Source organism: Kogia breviceps, chromosome 15 (genome assembly GCF_026419965.1).
Source record: "Kogia breviceps isolate mKogBre1 chromosome 15, mKogBre1 haplotype 1, whole genome shotgun sequence".
Lineage (NCBI taxonomy): Eukaryota > Metazoa > Chordata > Mammalia > Artiodactyla > Physeteridae > Kogia > Kogia breviceps.
In genome coordinates, this window is record NC_081324.1 from 60,382,845 (window position 1) to 60,398,366 (window position 15,522).

Sequence of the window (15,522 nt, forward strand, 5' to 3'; positions counted from 1 at the left end):
TAAAAAGCAAATTCCCAGGATTGTGGGAAAGAACTGAGTGCCATTCTCAGTCGCCTTTATCTACAAGCTAACTGTTGGTCACACATGCTTGGGCAGGCATCTCCTGCCATCTGTCCAGGTGTCCATCCATCCTCTCCCCTGGCCTGCGACCTTCTGGACCAGCACCCACGGCGCCCCTGCCCGCTTCTAGCGCTGAGCACAAAGCCGGGCGCCCACGAAGGGCTCGGCATTAAGTGCACTGCGGAACGAAGGCTGTACTCTTGGAGACCCTTATTCAGTAGGTCTGAGGCAGACCCCAGAAGCCTGCGTTTTTAATAAATCCTGTCTCCGACGTCAATGACGGGATTCAGGTATGAGCTGCACTGGGTACCAGCGGGGTGCATCAGTCAGTTCGGCATTCCCATAACGGGACCGAGACCAGCTCCCTCCCAGGGTGCCTGTGAGGAGGCGAGGAGGTCGTGCACATCACGTCCCAGCTCCGGGACCAGGGCAGGGTGAGCCCGGAGAAGGGGCCGGGCGGCAGAGTCTGCGGGAGCCCGAGGCGGGCGGGAAGGCGCCAAAGACTGGGACGGGAAAGAGGAAAGGAGACAGCGCGCGTGGGCCGGGTGGGCGTGGCCGTGGTCGGGGCGGGGCCGGGTAGGGGGTGGGACCCTGGGCGCGCTGGGCCCGCGGGGAGCGTGGCTTGGGCGGGGCCAGGTCGCGCGCGGACAGGAGCGCCGGGGGAGTGAGAGACGCCTCCTGGCGGGAGCTGGCGGCGGCGGCGGGAGCCGAGGGGGGGCGGAGGGAAGTGGGGGGCGGGGGCGAGGCGGCGGCGGGCTGGTCTCTCCCTGTTTTACGGCTGAGGCTCGCGGGCGCTGCGCGGAGGACTGAGCGGAGGCGCGGCCTGCCTCCCTCCACAGAGCGGCGCGCCCTCTCGGCCGACCCGCGGGGAACGAGAGCCAGGCTGCTTCGCGGTGCCACGGCGCACGGTGAGCGGGCGGGGGTGGCGGGTGCCGCTCTGGGTCTGGAGGCCGCGGCCGGGCGGGAGGAGCGGGAGGATGGGGCCCGCGCGGCCTGGGCGGCCTCCGCGGCTACGAGGCGGGGCGGGCGCGGGGCGTGGCTCCTCCTCCAGCAGCCGGGGCTGCTGTCAGCGCTGCCCGCTCGGCCTCTGCGCTTTGTTCCCGAGGCCCCGGAGGGAGCCGCTCCCCTAGGAGGAGCTCGGTTACCTGCCTCTGCGTGCCTCGTTCACCTGGATGCCTGTTCTGGGGAGATTCGGGGAGTGGGACGCAGACGGCCGTGAGGTGGGGGGAAATATCGCATTTTCAGTTGCTGTGGGGAGAAAACTAGCTCTGGAAGAGTCCGTTTTCTGATGCCTTCTTTGGCCGCCACGAATACGTGCCGGTGGCTCCGGAGTCACCGGACTTGGGCATGCGGTTCAGTAAAGCGGGCGGTGGGGCCTGACGGTCCCAGGAGGGTACCCCCGGCCTCGGCCACGGTCCCTGGGGCTTTCTCGTACAGAAGCGAGACACACGGGCACAGAGTCTGGTACTTTTAACCTTCTTGCCTTTGCTTTATTGTTCTTGCTAACACTTAGAATACAGCTTTACAGCAATCATAAAGGCCCATAAACGCACCTTTTATCCGTCTTACATCACTAGTCGTTTATTTAATTGATTCTGTTTGGGGGGGTTGTTTTAAACCCCAAGAAGTTTTATCTTCTCCTTTTTAAAAGTTTAATGACTGTATTGGTTGTTCAACCACTGTCAGAATTTGTGCTGGTCTTTCTTTCCTTTTTCTTTTTGGACTGTAATATTTTCTTCAGTATCTTTGAAGAATCACTGGTACCTAAGGTAGAGAATTAAAAGAATATCTTCACATTTTCGTAAGTTCGAGTTCTTAATTCAGTCAATAATTTACTATTCCCTTTGTTATTCGCTAAATTATTTAAGGAGCAACTGTCCACTCCTTCCGTTGAGCAGCTTCATTTTGGCTAATTATGTTAAGAGACAAAATGAGATAATAACAAGTAGACACTAGAATAATTTGCATTTTTAAAATTTGTCTTAATTCTAAGAATTAAAATATTGATAAATGTTTTTAAAATTATAATACAATATTAATAGTGTTTTGTTTTGTTTTGTTTTTTTTACTGGCTTAAAGTCGAATAGTGGGCCTGAAACTGAAGCTGAAAAGCAGTGCAGCATTGAAACTACTTATTTGCTTTATATATTGCTACTTTCAGGTCACTGATGGTACACACACACACACATACACATATTCACTTTAATTTTCACAGTCACCATTTCTGGGTACTCTGAGGAATTTCAGAATTCTGTATCTTTGAAGATGGCTAACAAGATATTACTGTATATTGTAGCTTTTTTTTGAGTGTTTAAGTAATCTTTCATTGAGAATAATCTTTAAACAGTCACTCAAAAGTCTTTTTTTTTGGGCCTCTCACCGCTGTGGCCTCTCCCGTTGCGGAGCACAGGCTCCGGACGCGCAGGCTCAGCGGCCACGGCTCACGGGCCCAGCCGCCCCGGGGCACGTGGGATCTTCCCGGACCGGGGCACGAACCCGCGTCCCCTGCATCGGCAGGCGGACCCTCAACCACTGCGCCACCAGGGAAGCCCTCGAAAGTCTTTTAATACAAACAATGAGTCTTGGTTTATTTATTTGATTTTCTTTTTTGTATTTGTTTTTACCCTAGCATTTGCCTTTGAATTAAAGTTTTTGTTGTTTTTTTTCTTTTTGTTTGTTTAGCTTCCTGGGAGTTGGTGATTGTCTTTGAAGAAACATGAAGTCACGCTCTGTTGTTATGCTTACTGTAGCCATCCTGGTGTTCCTGACATGGGTCCCAGTGTCACTGAGTTGTAACAAAGCACTCTGTGCTAGTGATGTGAGCAAATGCCTCATTCAGGTAGGACTAAGAGTACTTTTTTACTAATATTAAAATATACTGTAGAGCAGATACAGAGCACATATATACAGATAGAGAGTGTAAGGTCTGAGGTAATGAACCATGACACTGGTCTGGGGTTTTGCCCCCATACTTCTCTTGCATACAAGCAATGTCAGACTCAAGGAGTTCAGTATGGAAAATAATATCCAGCTTTGTAAACGTGCTGTTACAAGGTGATGAGTAGCCTATTCAGATGAATTAAAGGGTTCCCTTGTATAATCTAGTTTACATAGCAAAGAGACTCACTATATTTAGAAAAAAAAATTTTAGCTAGTCAAATCATAGACATACTGTTCCCTACATATAATACACTAATTGTCTGTTTTAAGTAACAGGTTACCCCAAACAGCAACTTAATGCAGTAAACATTTATTATTTATGCAGTTGTTGAGGGTTGGGAACCTAGGAGCAGCTGAGCTGGGGGGGTTCAGGGTCAGTGTTTCTCAAGGTTGCAGGCGTTGGAGAATGTGCTTCCAAGATGCTTAACAGTGATCTCTCAGCCATCAAGGCAAGCCTTTCTGAAGAGAAAAGTGAGGTTAAATAATGGCTTAGTTTACAGAGCTATTAAGTGGCTGTGGAAAGTGGCCTGTGTTTGAACCTGAAGCCTGTGGCCTTTCCATACACATACTGGTTATCACTGTTCTTAAAGTTGTGTTAATTAGTGGTGAACTTCATGTCTTATACCCCTGTTCTCCCTTTTCCCATCCTGTTAGACCATCAGCAGTCTTGGGTTTGTATTTATTAGCCTCTCTTCTAGCTGTTGGCTAAGAAATTCAGCAACCACACATATTAGAATTCTGTATAAAGTATGACTCAGCTACCTCTTGGCTGTAATCCTGACATGAGAGCACTTGTATGTACTAGAAGTGATAATGATTTTTATAGATGAGAGGCATTATGTGCTGATTTGTGACATTTTGGTCCTCATTAATAGTTAAAATTCTGGGAAGCCTGGCCTTTATGTGAGTGTGGTTGTTACCATCTCATACTCTGTACCCTCACTTTGCATTTTAACCAAAATATTTAACTAGAGAGGTTGGTTGGTTAGGGTTAGGGTTTTCACAATGGATGTTTTTAATCATAAATAGAAGAGGGAAGAGTATAATGAACAGCAGTAATAATCAGCAGTTACAGCCATCATTCACTCGGGGCTACCCTTGCTTCATCTCTATTCCCCTGCACTGTTCAACCTAGCTCTGTTTAGTGTCAGGCAGACCCCTGATATTATTTTATCATAAATCTATTGTCTATCTCTGAAAGATAAGAACTCTTGAAAACATAGCTATTAGCACTTTTTAAATTAACAATAATCTTTAATATCAGGTAGTTTTATACATGGAAGTTTTTAAAAATTTATTTATTTATTTCGGCTGCATTGGGTCTTCATTGCTGCATGCAGTCTTTCTCTAGTTGTGGCGAACGGGGGCTACTCTTCGTTGCGGTGCGCAGACTTCTCATTGTGGTGGCCTCTCTTGTTGCGGAACTCGGGCTCTAGGCACGCGGGCTCAGTAGTGGTGCACGGGCTTAGTTGCTCCACGGCATGTGGGGTCTTCCCGGACAGGGCTCGAACCCATGTCCCCTGCACTGGCAGGTGGATTCCTAACCACTGCGCCCCCAGGGAAGTCCCTAAATGGAAGTTTTGATATGGCACGTCTGCTTAGGCTTGTGCTGGCTGAAAATTTGGTAGTCTTCTCGTGAAGTCCAGCTTTGTGCTGTGGTCAGAGGTGAATCTGTGCCACTTCCCACGTTGTTTCAATGTATCTTCATTATTCATTATTGGAAATAAAGTCTCATAACAATTGCTATATTCATGTTTAGGTAGAAATTTACTTAAATCTCAAATTATTTTTTGACTCTCCAAGTCTGTAATTTCCATTATTCAAATAATTAAAAATTGGATTTTATTTGAAAGACCTTGCTTGGTAAGACAGTATTTAAAGAAGAAAGCGTTTGGTTACTATTGATAAACACTCTCAGAAGTTTTTATTTGTTTTGCTTTCAGTTTAAAATTCTGTAATACTTACAGAATGCTTCAAAAGTAGAGTAAAAATTAAGTGTAAAAACTGGAAAATCAGGTGAAGCTTCACCTATTTGTTAAATGGTGATTTTAGTAAACTCATTGGAAAGAAGGTAGGACCCTTTTTTTTTTAAACCACTAATTCACTGATGAAAACATTTCTGATTCCTGTTCCTGAACTAGGAATCATCACATCTTTTTCTGGAATAGTAGAGACAGTGCTTAGTGGCAGGGTGCTTGGGGTTAAAATGGTAAGAGGCCTCGAGTATTAAGGGTTTTCTTGTTCATTTATTCCTAAGCACTTATGACATTGTGCTAAGCACTTACTGGACATTGCAGTGAAATGTGATTGGTTCTACCATTTGCCTGGTTTTATGGACTCCGCTGATTATTTAACATTCTGCCCTTTACTCTCCTGCATTCCCTCACTGCGGCTGTGTGACAAACCACCCCAAAGGTCAGTGGCTGGAAACAACAACAACGTTTATTTTGAGCATGAATTTGCATCCTGTGTGGTGCTTGGTAGTATAGTTCATCTGTACCACACAGCATTATTAGCTGGGGCAGCCTGAAGGCTGGCAGCTGAAATTACCTGAGGCAGCGCCGTCCACTAGAACTTTCTATGATGATAGAAATGGTCTACATCAGCCCTGTCAGGTACAGTAGAAACTAGTCACGTGGTTGTTAAGCACTTGAAATATGACTAGTGTGACTGAAAAGCAGATTTTTAAATTTAATCATTTTAATTAATTTAAATTTAAACAACTGCATGTGGCTAGTGACTGCTGTATTGGCTATCACAAAGCTGGGCTAGGAAGATTCTTCGTTCTCTGTCTCTCTCACCCCCCTCTCCCCACTTTCTCTCTCCCCTCCTTTCCTCCCTCCCTGTCAGTAGTCTCTTTGTATGATTTCTCCAGCATGCTGGCTTAAGACTATCCAGATTCCTTACATGTTGGCTCAGGGCTTCCAAGACCAGGTGTCTCACGAAACACAGCAGGGGAAGCTGTATTGCCTTTTATGGCCGCGCCATTGAGGTTATGGTGTTACTTCCATCATGGTGGTAGGCCCACCTGGATTTAAGGGGAGGGTACACAGGCCCAGCTTCTGATGCAAGAGCATGAGTGTAACACTAGGAGAGCTTAGTGGGTGGGGTGAATGACGTGGCCATCTTTGGAAAATACAATCTGCCACATCTTAACTGTGACTTGACCAGCTGGGTGATCTCAGAGTTTCCTTCTAATTCTACATAGTTCTAGAGAAAGCAACCAACTATTATTATGTGTTAAATATATATTTTTAAAATCAGAGTATCTCTATATGCCTATTCTGGACATTTAATATGAATGGAATCATACAATATGTTGTCTTTTATGCCTGTCTTCTTTTATTGAGCATAATGCTTTCACAATTCATCTATATTATAGTATGTATCAGTACTTCATTGTTTTATGGTCAAATACTATTGTACTGTATGGATATGCCACATTTAATTTATCCATTCATCAGTTGATAAATATTTAGATTGTTTCCACCTTTTGGCTATGCAAGTAATGGAGCTATGGATATTTGTGTATAAGTTTTTATGTGGATATCTGTTTTCATTTCTTTTGGGTATATACCTAGGAGTAGAGTTGCTGGGTCATATTTTCTATGTTTAACATTTTGAGGAACCACTAAAGTATTTTCAAAAGTGGCTGTATACATTTCCACCACTGTGTATGCAGGTTCCAATTTTTCTACATCCTCACCAGCACTTGTTGTTATAGGCATCTTCGTGGGTGTGAAGTGGTTTTGATTTGCATTTCTCTAATGCCTAATGATATTGAGCATCTTTTCATGGGCTTATTGGCATTCATATATCTTCCTTGGAGAAGTGTCTATTCAGAACCAATGCCCATTTTTTAATTGGCTTATTGTCTTTTTATTGTTAGGTTATAAGAGTTATTTATATATTCTGTGTACAAGTCCATTATCAGATATATGACTTGCAAGTAATTTCTCCCATTTTATGGGTTGTCTTTTCACTTTCTTGATGGTATTATTTGCAACACAAAAGTTTTAAATTTTGATGCAGTCTTATTTATTTATTTATTTATTGTTGCTTTTGCATTTGGTATTGTAGCTAAGAAACCATTGCCTAACTCAGGGTTATAAGATATACTTGTCTGTTTTCTTCTAAGAATTTTGTAGTTTTAGCTCTTATATTTAGGTCTGCAATTTATTTTGAGTTGTTTTTTGTATATGGTGTTAGGTAGGCGTCCAAATTTATTCTTTTGTGTATGGATATCTAGTTGTCTCAGTACCATTTGTTGAAAATATTATTTTTTTCTCCATTGAATTATCTTGACACTCTTGTTGAGAATTATTTGACCATAAATGTAAGAGTTTATTTTTGGACTCTCAGTTGTATTCCATTGATTTATATACCTATCTTTATGCCAGTACCACATTGTCTTGATTACTGTAGCTTTGTGGTATGTTTTACAATCACAAAGTATGAATTTTCTAATTTTGTTGTTTTTCAAGATTTGTTTTTAATATTTTGGGCCCTTGCATAACCATATAAATTTTAGGGTCAGCTTGTTGATTTCTGCAATAAAGCCAGCTAGGATTTTTATATATAAATATATTTGACTTTATTTATTGGAGTAGTTTTTGGTTTACAGTAAAATTGAGCAGAAAGTGCAGAAGGATCCCATATACTCCTTTCCGCTACACATACCCACTGTTTCCCCTACTATTAAAATCTTGCATTAGTTTGTACATTTGTTACAATTGATGGACCAATATTGACATACTATTATTAACTAAAGTCCAAAATTTACATTAGGGTTCATGCTTTGTGTTCAACTGTCCTGTGGATTTGACAAATGTGTAATGTCATATATCTGCCATTACAGTGTGACACGGAATTGTTTTGTTGCCCTAAAAATCCCCTGTGCTTCCACATGGCCTCTGCATCCCCCACCGCATTTTACTGTGTATATAATTCTGCTGTTTCAGTATGTTATACAGTTGGAGTTATACAGTATGTAGCCCTTCCAGGCTGGCTTCTTTCATTTAGCAGTATGCATTTATGGTTCCTGCATGTTTTTTTGTGGCTTGATAGCTTATTTCTTTATATTCCATTTTATGGGTGTATCACAGTTTATCTGTTCACTCATTGAGGGACATCTTGATTACTTCCAAGTTTTGCAATTAAGAATAAAGCTGCTACAAACATCCATGTGCAGGTTTTTGTGTGGACATAAAATTTCAACTCATTTGAGTAAATACCAAGGAGCACAATAGCTGCATCATATGCTGAGAGTATGTTTACTTTTGTAAGAAACTGCCAGACCATCTTCAAAGTGGCTGTACGATTTTGCATTCCCACCAGCAGTGAGTGAGAGTTCTTGTTGCTCCACATCACCACCAGCATTTGCTGCTGTCAGTGTTTTGAATATTAGCTGTTCTGATTGGTGTATATTGGTATCTCATTGTTGTTTAAATTTGCAATTTCCTAATGACATGTTAAGCTTTTTTTCATATGCTTTATTTGCCATCTGTATATCCTCTTTGGTGAGGTGTCTTTATGTCTTTTGCCCTTTTTTTTTTGCTGTACACGGGCCTCTCACTGTTGAGGCCTCTCCCATTGCGGAGCAAAGGCTCCGGACGCACAGGCGCAGCGGCCATGGCTCACGGGCCCAGCCGCTCCGTGGCATGCGGGATCCTCCCGGACCAGGGCACAAACCCGTGTGCCCTGCATCAGCAGGCGGACTCTCAACCACTGCGCCACCAGAGAAGCCCTTTTGCCCATTTTTAAATTGAGTTGTTCATTTTCTTCCTGTTGAGTTTTAAGAGTTCTTTGTATCTTTTGGATTAATAGTCCTTTATCGGATGTGTCTTTTGCAAATTTTTCTCCCTGTCTGTGGCTTGTCTTCTTGTTTTCTTTTCCTTAAGATTTTTTTTGATGTGGACCATTTTTAAAGTCTTTATTGAATTTGTTACAGTATTGCTTCTGTATTTTTATGTTAATGGTGTTTTGGCTGCAAGGCATATGGGATCTTAGCTCCCTGACCAGGGATCGAACTCACACCCCCTGCATTGGAAGGTGAAATCTTAACCACTGGACCTCCAGGCAAGTCCCCTGGCTTGTCTACTTAATCTCTTGACAGTGTCTTTTGCAGAGCAGAAGTTTTAAATTTTAAAAGTCCAACTTACCCCTTTTTTCCTTTCATGGATTGTGCCTTTGGTATCGCCAGCTATGATTTTGATTGGGTTTACATTGACTCTATAGATCAATCTGGGAATTATTGCCATGTTAACAATATTAAGTCTTCTGATTCATGAGCAAGGATTGTCTTTCATTTTATTTAAATTTTTCTTTCTTTCAACAGTATTTTGTAGTTTTCAGCATACAGGTCTTATACTTCTTTTGTTAGATTTATTCATAGGTATTTTATTCTTTTTGATGTTGTAAATGGAACTGTTTTCTTAATTTCATTTTCAGGTTGTTCATTGCTTGTATGTAGTGTTATAAATCTTAAATCTGTTTTCACCTTATTCTGCTTTTTGGGAGAGTTCCTTGACTTTACCTTTGAACACTTTCTATTGAATTTTTAAGTTTTAGCAATAACTTTAAAATTTTGCTTCCTATTTTCTGCTTGTTGATTTTTCTTTTAACACTTTTACTTGTATTTGAATGCACTGTTTTCTCAGATATCCTGAGAATACTTACTGGAAGTTTTATTGATTGAGTTGGAGGTGTGTATCCCCCTCTCACCTCCCTATTCTGTTATGTGGATTTCTCTTTCTTCCAAGATTATTTTTTTCTTTCAGTTTATATCTCTTTCATGCAGGAGGCTTTCCTCAAATGTATAGTGTTCCTTGGTTGTCCATTATAGTTAGGAATGAAGCATAAAAGCCTGATTGGGAGACTGTGTTTGTGGGGAGGGCTGACATACACAGACTGGAGGGTATCGCCTGTGGGACAGGGAAGCCCTTGATGCTGGAGTGTGTTTTCTGCTCTGAGGCTGATCATTTTCCTGCAGAGAAGTTTTTGGTTTCTTTGTTTTGAATGGCTGATATTCTTGCTGTGGGTCCGGGTGGTGGTTGGTTGGTAGATGCTTGGTTCTTGTCTTTGTGTCCTAGTGTGGGGGGTTGCCTCTGTGGTCTGATAGAAACTTGAACTTTAGTGCTCTCTTTTATTCCTGTTCTCTTCAGTTGAGGAATAGATTGGCTATTGGCGTTTCATGTGCCAAGAATGTCAGCTGGTGTCCTTAGGCCTCTTTAGTGCTTCTCTTAAAGGGGATCCCCAGAATTATATTCAAATTTGCAAATGTATTGTTTTCTAGGAGAAAAGTCCATAGCTTTCAGGAGGTTCTCAAAGTGGTTGATTGCCCTGAAAAGGTGAAGAATTGCTGGGGCTTTGTTTGCCATCACACTACTAAGTTATTAAAATTCTGTTTTCACATTCAACAAAGTACAAGGCACATTGACATTTTAGATGGCAATAATAGCTTTTCTCCTTAAATTTACAGAAAAACATGCACAGAAATGAAGGTGGGAGATAAGAACTTTAAGAAAAGCCATGCTATAGAAGTGTAAAGAAACTTCCCTCCTATGAGGGAGTTTAGCTTTTCTTTTAGTTATTTGGTTTGAACAACATCTGTAGTGTTGAAATGCTGTACTGTGAGGATAAGTTAGAACATTTGTTTATGTCGAGCCCTCTGCAACTCATGAAGTAACTAAATATAAAACATTTTCCCTGGAAGCTCAGACTTGTGTAAATGTTTTTTACCAGCACAGTCATCCTGCCTCTCCTACAAGTTGCTACGCAGAAGGGTGGTCCCTACGTAAATATTTATTTTGTGCTTCTGACAGGAAAGAAATGTAATTTTAACGTCAGGAAAGTAATATTGTCATCTTGGTGTGTTCCTTTGCTCATTTAATGAGTGGTTGAGCTGTCATCTTTCAGGGGAAAAATGGTGAAACAGGATTTTGCTTTTAATAAGATCTTTACTTGTTTTTTCTTCCGCTTTTGTGAAAAGAGCATTTAAAATTTGAATCAATATTATGCTTCTACACCAGAAATCTCAAGACCCATTTTGTATTAAGAAGTGAAAAACCGGGGCTTCCCTGGTGGTGCAGTGGTTAAGAATCCACCTGCCAATGCAGGGGACATGGGTTCAAGCCCTGGTCCAGGAAGATCCCACATGCCGCGGAGCAGCTAAGCCCGTGCACCACAACTACTGAGCCTGTGCTCTAGAGCCCACGAGCCACAACTACTGAGCCTGCGTGCCACAACTACTGAAGCCCGCACGCCTAGAACCCATGCTCTGCACTCAACAAGAGAAGCCACTGCAATGAGAAGCCCGTGCACTACAACGAAGAGTAGCCCCCACTCACCACAACTAGAGAAAGCCCACGTGCAGCAACGAGGACCCAATGCAGCCAAAAATAAATAAATAAAATAAATTTACTAACAAAAACTGAAAAACTCCTTACTGATTTGTGAGTACTTTTAGCTAATATTTATGGTTTTATTTAGGATGATGTAAACTTTATATTTCATGAAGATATTCAAACTTAGGTTCAGAGATCATTGATGCATTCTTTTAGCACTTTACTGGTTATCTGAATATTTATTTAGCGCTTTTATGTACTAAATCAACAGTTTGCTTTTTTTCTATTTTAAAAATTGATTTAACTACTAAAGAAATCTTAGATTATCTGAAATAAGTTGGGATTTCAAAGTAGTTTCTCATTAATAATTCTAGTTTTTAAATGTATTTTGTTTTAAGTTAAAAATATAAATAGTTCAGGTAACATCAGGAATTTCTTAATCATAGCAAACTAAAAAATTAACTTTCTCTTCCTTTTTCCTTAGTGAGTGCTAATTAAATTCCACATTAGTTTTTTTGCTACAGTTATCTTGATTTGTTACTCTACTAGTAATATTTTGGCATATGGTATACAATGTTCCCTCTTTCCTTTTATAAACACTACCTTATTTTCCTATAGTGTATTCTCTCTTTTTTCTGCTTCCCTGCTCTTAAAAGTTGTGACTCTAACTTATTTTTGTCCTGTTTTGCTTTGGTTAATACCTCATGAAAATGTCTGAAATTAATATCCAAAAGTAATGAGTTAGGGACATCCCTGGTGGTCCAGTGGGTAAGACTCCGCACTCCCAATGCAGGGGGCTGGGGTTTGATCCCTGGTTGGGGAACTATATCCGGCATGCGTGCTGCAACTAAGAAGCCTGCATGCTGCAACTAAGAGCCCACATGCTGCAACAAAGATCCTGTGTGCTGCAACTAAGACCTGGCGCAGCCGAAATAAATAAATCTTTTTTAAAAAAAGTAATGAGTTAGACCTGATGTAATTTGAGGGAAGAGTAAGTTTTGTTTCCCTTCAAATGTTAGCAGTTAGAATAGCTGATAAAGTTTATAAGCAGAGACTAAAATTTATTTTCATTGGCTGTTTCACCTGTTGAATTATTACATTAAAACAAAGATGGGGGCTTCCCTGGTGGCGCAGTGGTTGATAATCCGCCTGCCGATGCAGGGGACACGGGTTCGTGCCCCGGTCCGGGAAGATCCCACATGCCGCGGAGCGGCTGGGCCCATGAGCCATGGCTGCTGAGCCTGTGCATCCGGAGCCTGTGCTCTGCAACGGGAGAGGCCACAACAGTGAGGCCCGCATACCACCAAAAAAAACAACAACAACAACAAAGATGAAGGGGACATCCCTGGTGGTACAGTGGTTAAGAATCCACCTGCCAAGGCAGGGGACGTGGGCTCGAGCCCTCGTCCGGGAAGATCCCACACGCCGCAGAGCAACTAAGCCAGTGCACCACAACTACTGAGCCTGCTCTCTAGAGCCCATGAGCCACAACTACTGAGCCTGCATGCCACAACTACGGAAGTCTGCATGCCTAGAGCCTGTGCTCCGCAACAAGAGAAGGCACCACAATGAGAAGCCCGCGCACCACAACTAGAGAAAGCCCACGCAGCAACAAAGACCCAACGCAGCCAAAAATAAATAAATAAATAAATTTAACAAATAAACCAAGAAAACAAAGGTGAGGGCCTCCCTGGTGGTGCAGTGGTTAAAAATCCACCTGCCAGTGCAGTGGACACGGGTTTGAGCCCGGGTCCGGGAAGATCCCACATGCTGCAGAGCAGCTAAGCCTGTGCACCGCAACTACTGAACCTGTGCTCTAGACCCCACGTGCCACAACTACTGAAGCCCGGGCGCCTGGAGCCCATGCTCCGCAACAAGAGAAGCCACCACAATGAGAAGCCCGTGCAATGCAAGGAAGAGTAGCCCCCGCTCACCACAACTAGAGAAAGCCTGCGCACAGCAACAAAGACCCAATGCAACCAAAAATAAAAACAAATAAATAAATTTATTTTAAAAAACCAGAGATGAGCGGGACTTCCCTAGCAGTCCAGTGGTGAAGACTCTGTGCTTCCACTGCAGGGGGCACTGGTTCGATCCCTGGTCGGGGAACTAAGATCCCACAAGTCATGTGCCATGCCACCCCCAAAAAGAAGACCAAAGATGAGGATTTCATTGGGACACTTGGAAGTTTTCAAATATAATTTTAATAAGGAGAATAGTAAAGTCCCTATTTACCCGTCACTTAGCTTCACCAGTGGTCAGCATATGGCTGGTCCAGTCTCATCTCTACCTGCCCCTATTTCACCTCACCTGGATGATTTTAAAGAAATGCTTTGGGGTACTTTTGTAGTAAGTAGGATTAAAATTTTGTTACAAGGTTTATATAAGAAATGGGTGTCGTTTGATATGTTTTGGTAGTTCATGTATGTACATGAACTTGTATGCTGATTTATTTAGCCAAAAGGATAAATTCTGTTTTCCGTATTTCACTTGTTTATATTATTTTCAAGGCAAAAGTTTGAATTTATAAAGAACATGATGATAAGATTTGGTTTAGATACTTCTGTACGGAGTTTGAAAGTCTGTCTGATGTCCTCCTTAAAGAGTATTAATTTGTCAAAACGGATTTGTTGTAACTAATGTAATTATAATTACGTTTATTGTTTTGAATAAAGGCTAATTGTTCGAGGGTGTGTTGTTTATATATTGGTTTTTAAATACCCATTTGACCTATGTAATATGTAAGGGTTGTGAAAATAGTATCAGCACAGGTACAGTCTAATGCCTTGTTGTTGGTTACCGATGCTCATACAGTGTTCATTTTCATAGTTACCTTTGTTCTTACATCCCTGGGGGTTTTAGGTCAAGATATTATAAACACTTATAGTTTGTTTGATTTAATATTTAGAACATCAGTTTGTGTTTTTGAGTGTCTTTTTTTTATTGTATGAAATTAAACTGGATCTTCAGAAGTCCTACTACTTAAATTTAAAATGTTTACTTGCCATTATAAAAATATTTTGTTCTCAGAGGAATCCACAAAATACATAGAAGTAGGAAAAGGAAACTATATCATTTATAGTCCTGTTTTCTAAACACAGACTACTCTTAATATTTGATATAGTCCTTTTTAGGTATTTATTCTATGTTTAGGTGATTTTTAACACCTAAACATAGAATAAAGGTTGTATATTATATATACAGCTTTCACGTTTTGCGTTTTTCACCAGCATTGTTTTATGTTTCTTTGTTTTTTTAAAAAAAGTATGTTAGTTTAGAGAAGTTTACTTTTAGCTTGAAAGTAAAATAGAGAAATATATTTTCTGAACTATCTTCTGCACTGCTTTCTTTAATACCAGTTAACATTTATATAATGCTTTATGTTTTTCAGTTCAGATTTGTTAAAATAATAAATTTATGGACCACAATGTACCATACTGGTCCTTCAGAGATGAGATGAGGTATTCCCTAATCTCCCAAAGCATTTTGGGGGTCAGATTTATTGAGGTATAATTCACATACAATACATTTCACTCTTTTTAGGTGTACATTTCTATGATTTTTGATAAATGTATGCTCATGTAACCACTACCACAATCAAGATAGGGAATATTTTCATCACCCTTAAAAGTCCCTTCTTGCCCCTAGGGAGTCAAGACTAGCCTCCTCCCCCGCTTCAGTACTTCTCCACCACTGATTGATTTTTGTCCCTATAATTTCACCTTGTCCAGAATGTCTTAGAATCGTACGTTGTGTAACCTTTTGTGCCTGGCTGACTTCTTTCAGTTATTATAATGCTTTTGAGATTGACCCATGTGGCTGCGTGTCTCAGGGACTCCTTTCCTTGGTCTTTCTGAGCAGTAGTCTGTTGTGTGGATGTACCCCATTTCTTCATCCATTCACTAGCTGATGGACATGGCTTGTTTCCAGTTTTTGGTGATTATGAATGAAGTTATTTACGTCCATGTATAGGTCTTTGTGTGGATGTATGTTTTCATTTCTCTTGATTTAATACCTAGGAGTAGGATTGCTAGATCACAAAGCATCTGAAAAGCTGAGATTTGGTGTTACATGCTGCAGTTTACAGGCCAGGACTTGAATCCAGATTCTGTAAATCCAAGTCATTTGCTGTCTGCTAGACTATAATGTTGTTTTCAATGGTGATACTTCCCTGTTT

At 41.4% G+C, this 15,522-nt stretch overlaps 1 protein-coding gene across 8 annotated transcripts in view; it reads left to right on the forward strand.

The window, feature by feature from the left end:
• The first annotated feature begins 773 nt into the window (after positions 1 to 773).
• The window catches only part of TWSG1 (twisted gastrulation BMP signaling modulator 1), a 58,955-nt gene continuing 44,206 nt past the window's right edge, over positions 774 to 15,522 (forward strand). For 2 of the 8 annotated variants that reach the window (XM_067014631.1, XM_067014634.1), the window contains exons 1-2: positions 1,193 to 1,280; positions 2,743 to 2,899. In XM_067014631.1, the coding sequence (XP_066870732.1) occupies positions 2,777 to 2,899 (123 nt within the window). In that variant the 5' untranslated portion in view covers positions 1,193 to 1,280; positions 2,743 to 2,776. Of the gene's footprint in view, positions 969 to 1,095; positions 1,281 to 2,742; positions 2,900 to 15,522 lie in introns of those variants that run through there. The other 6 variants (XM_059041273.2, XM_067014629.1, XM_067014633.1 and 3 more) reach the window with 6 other exon arrangements.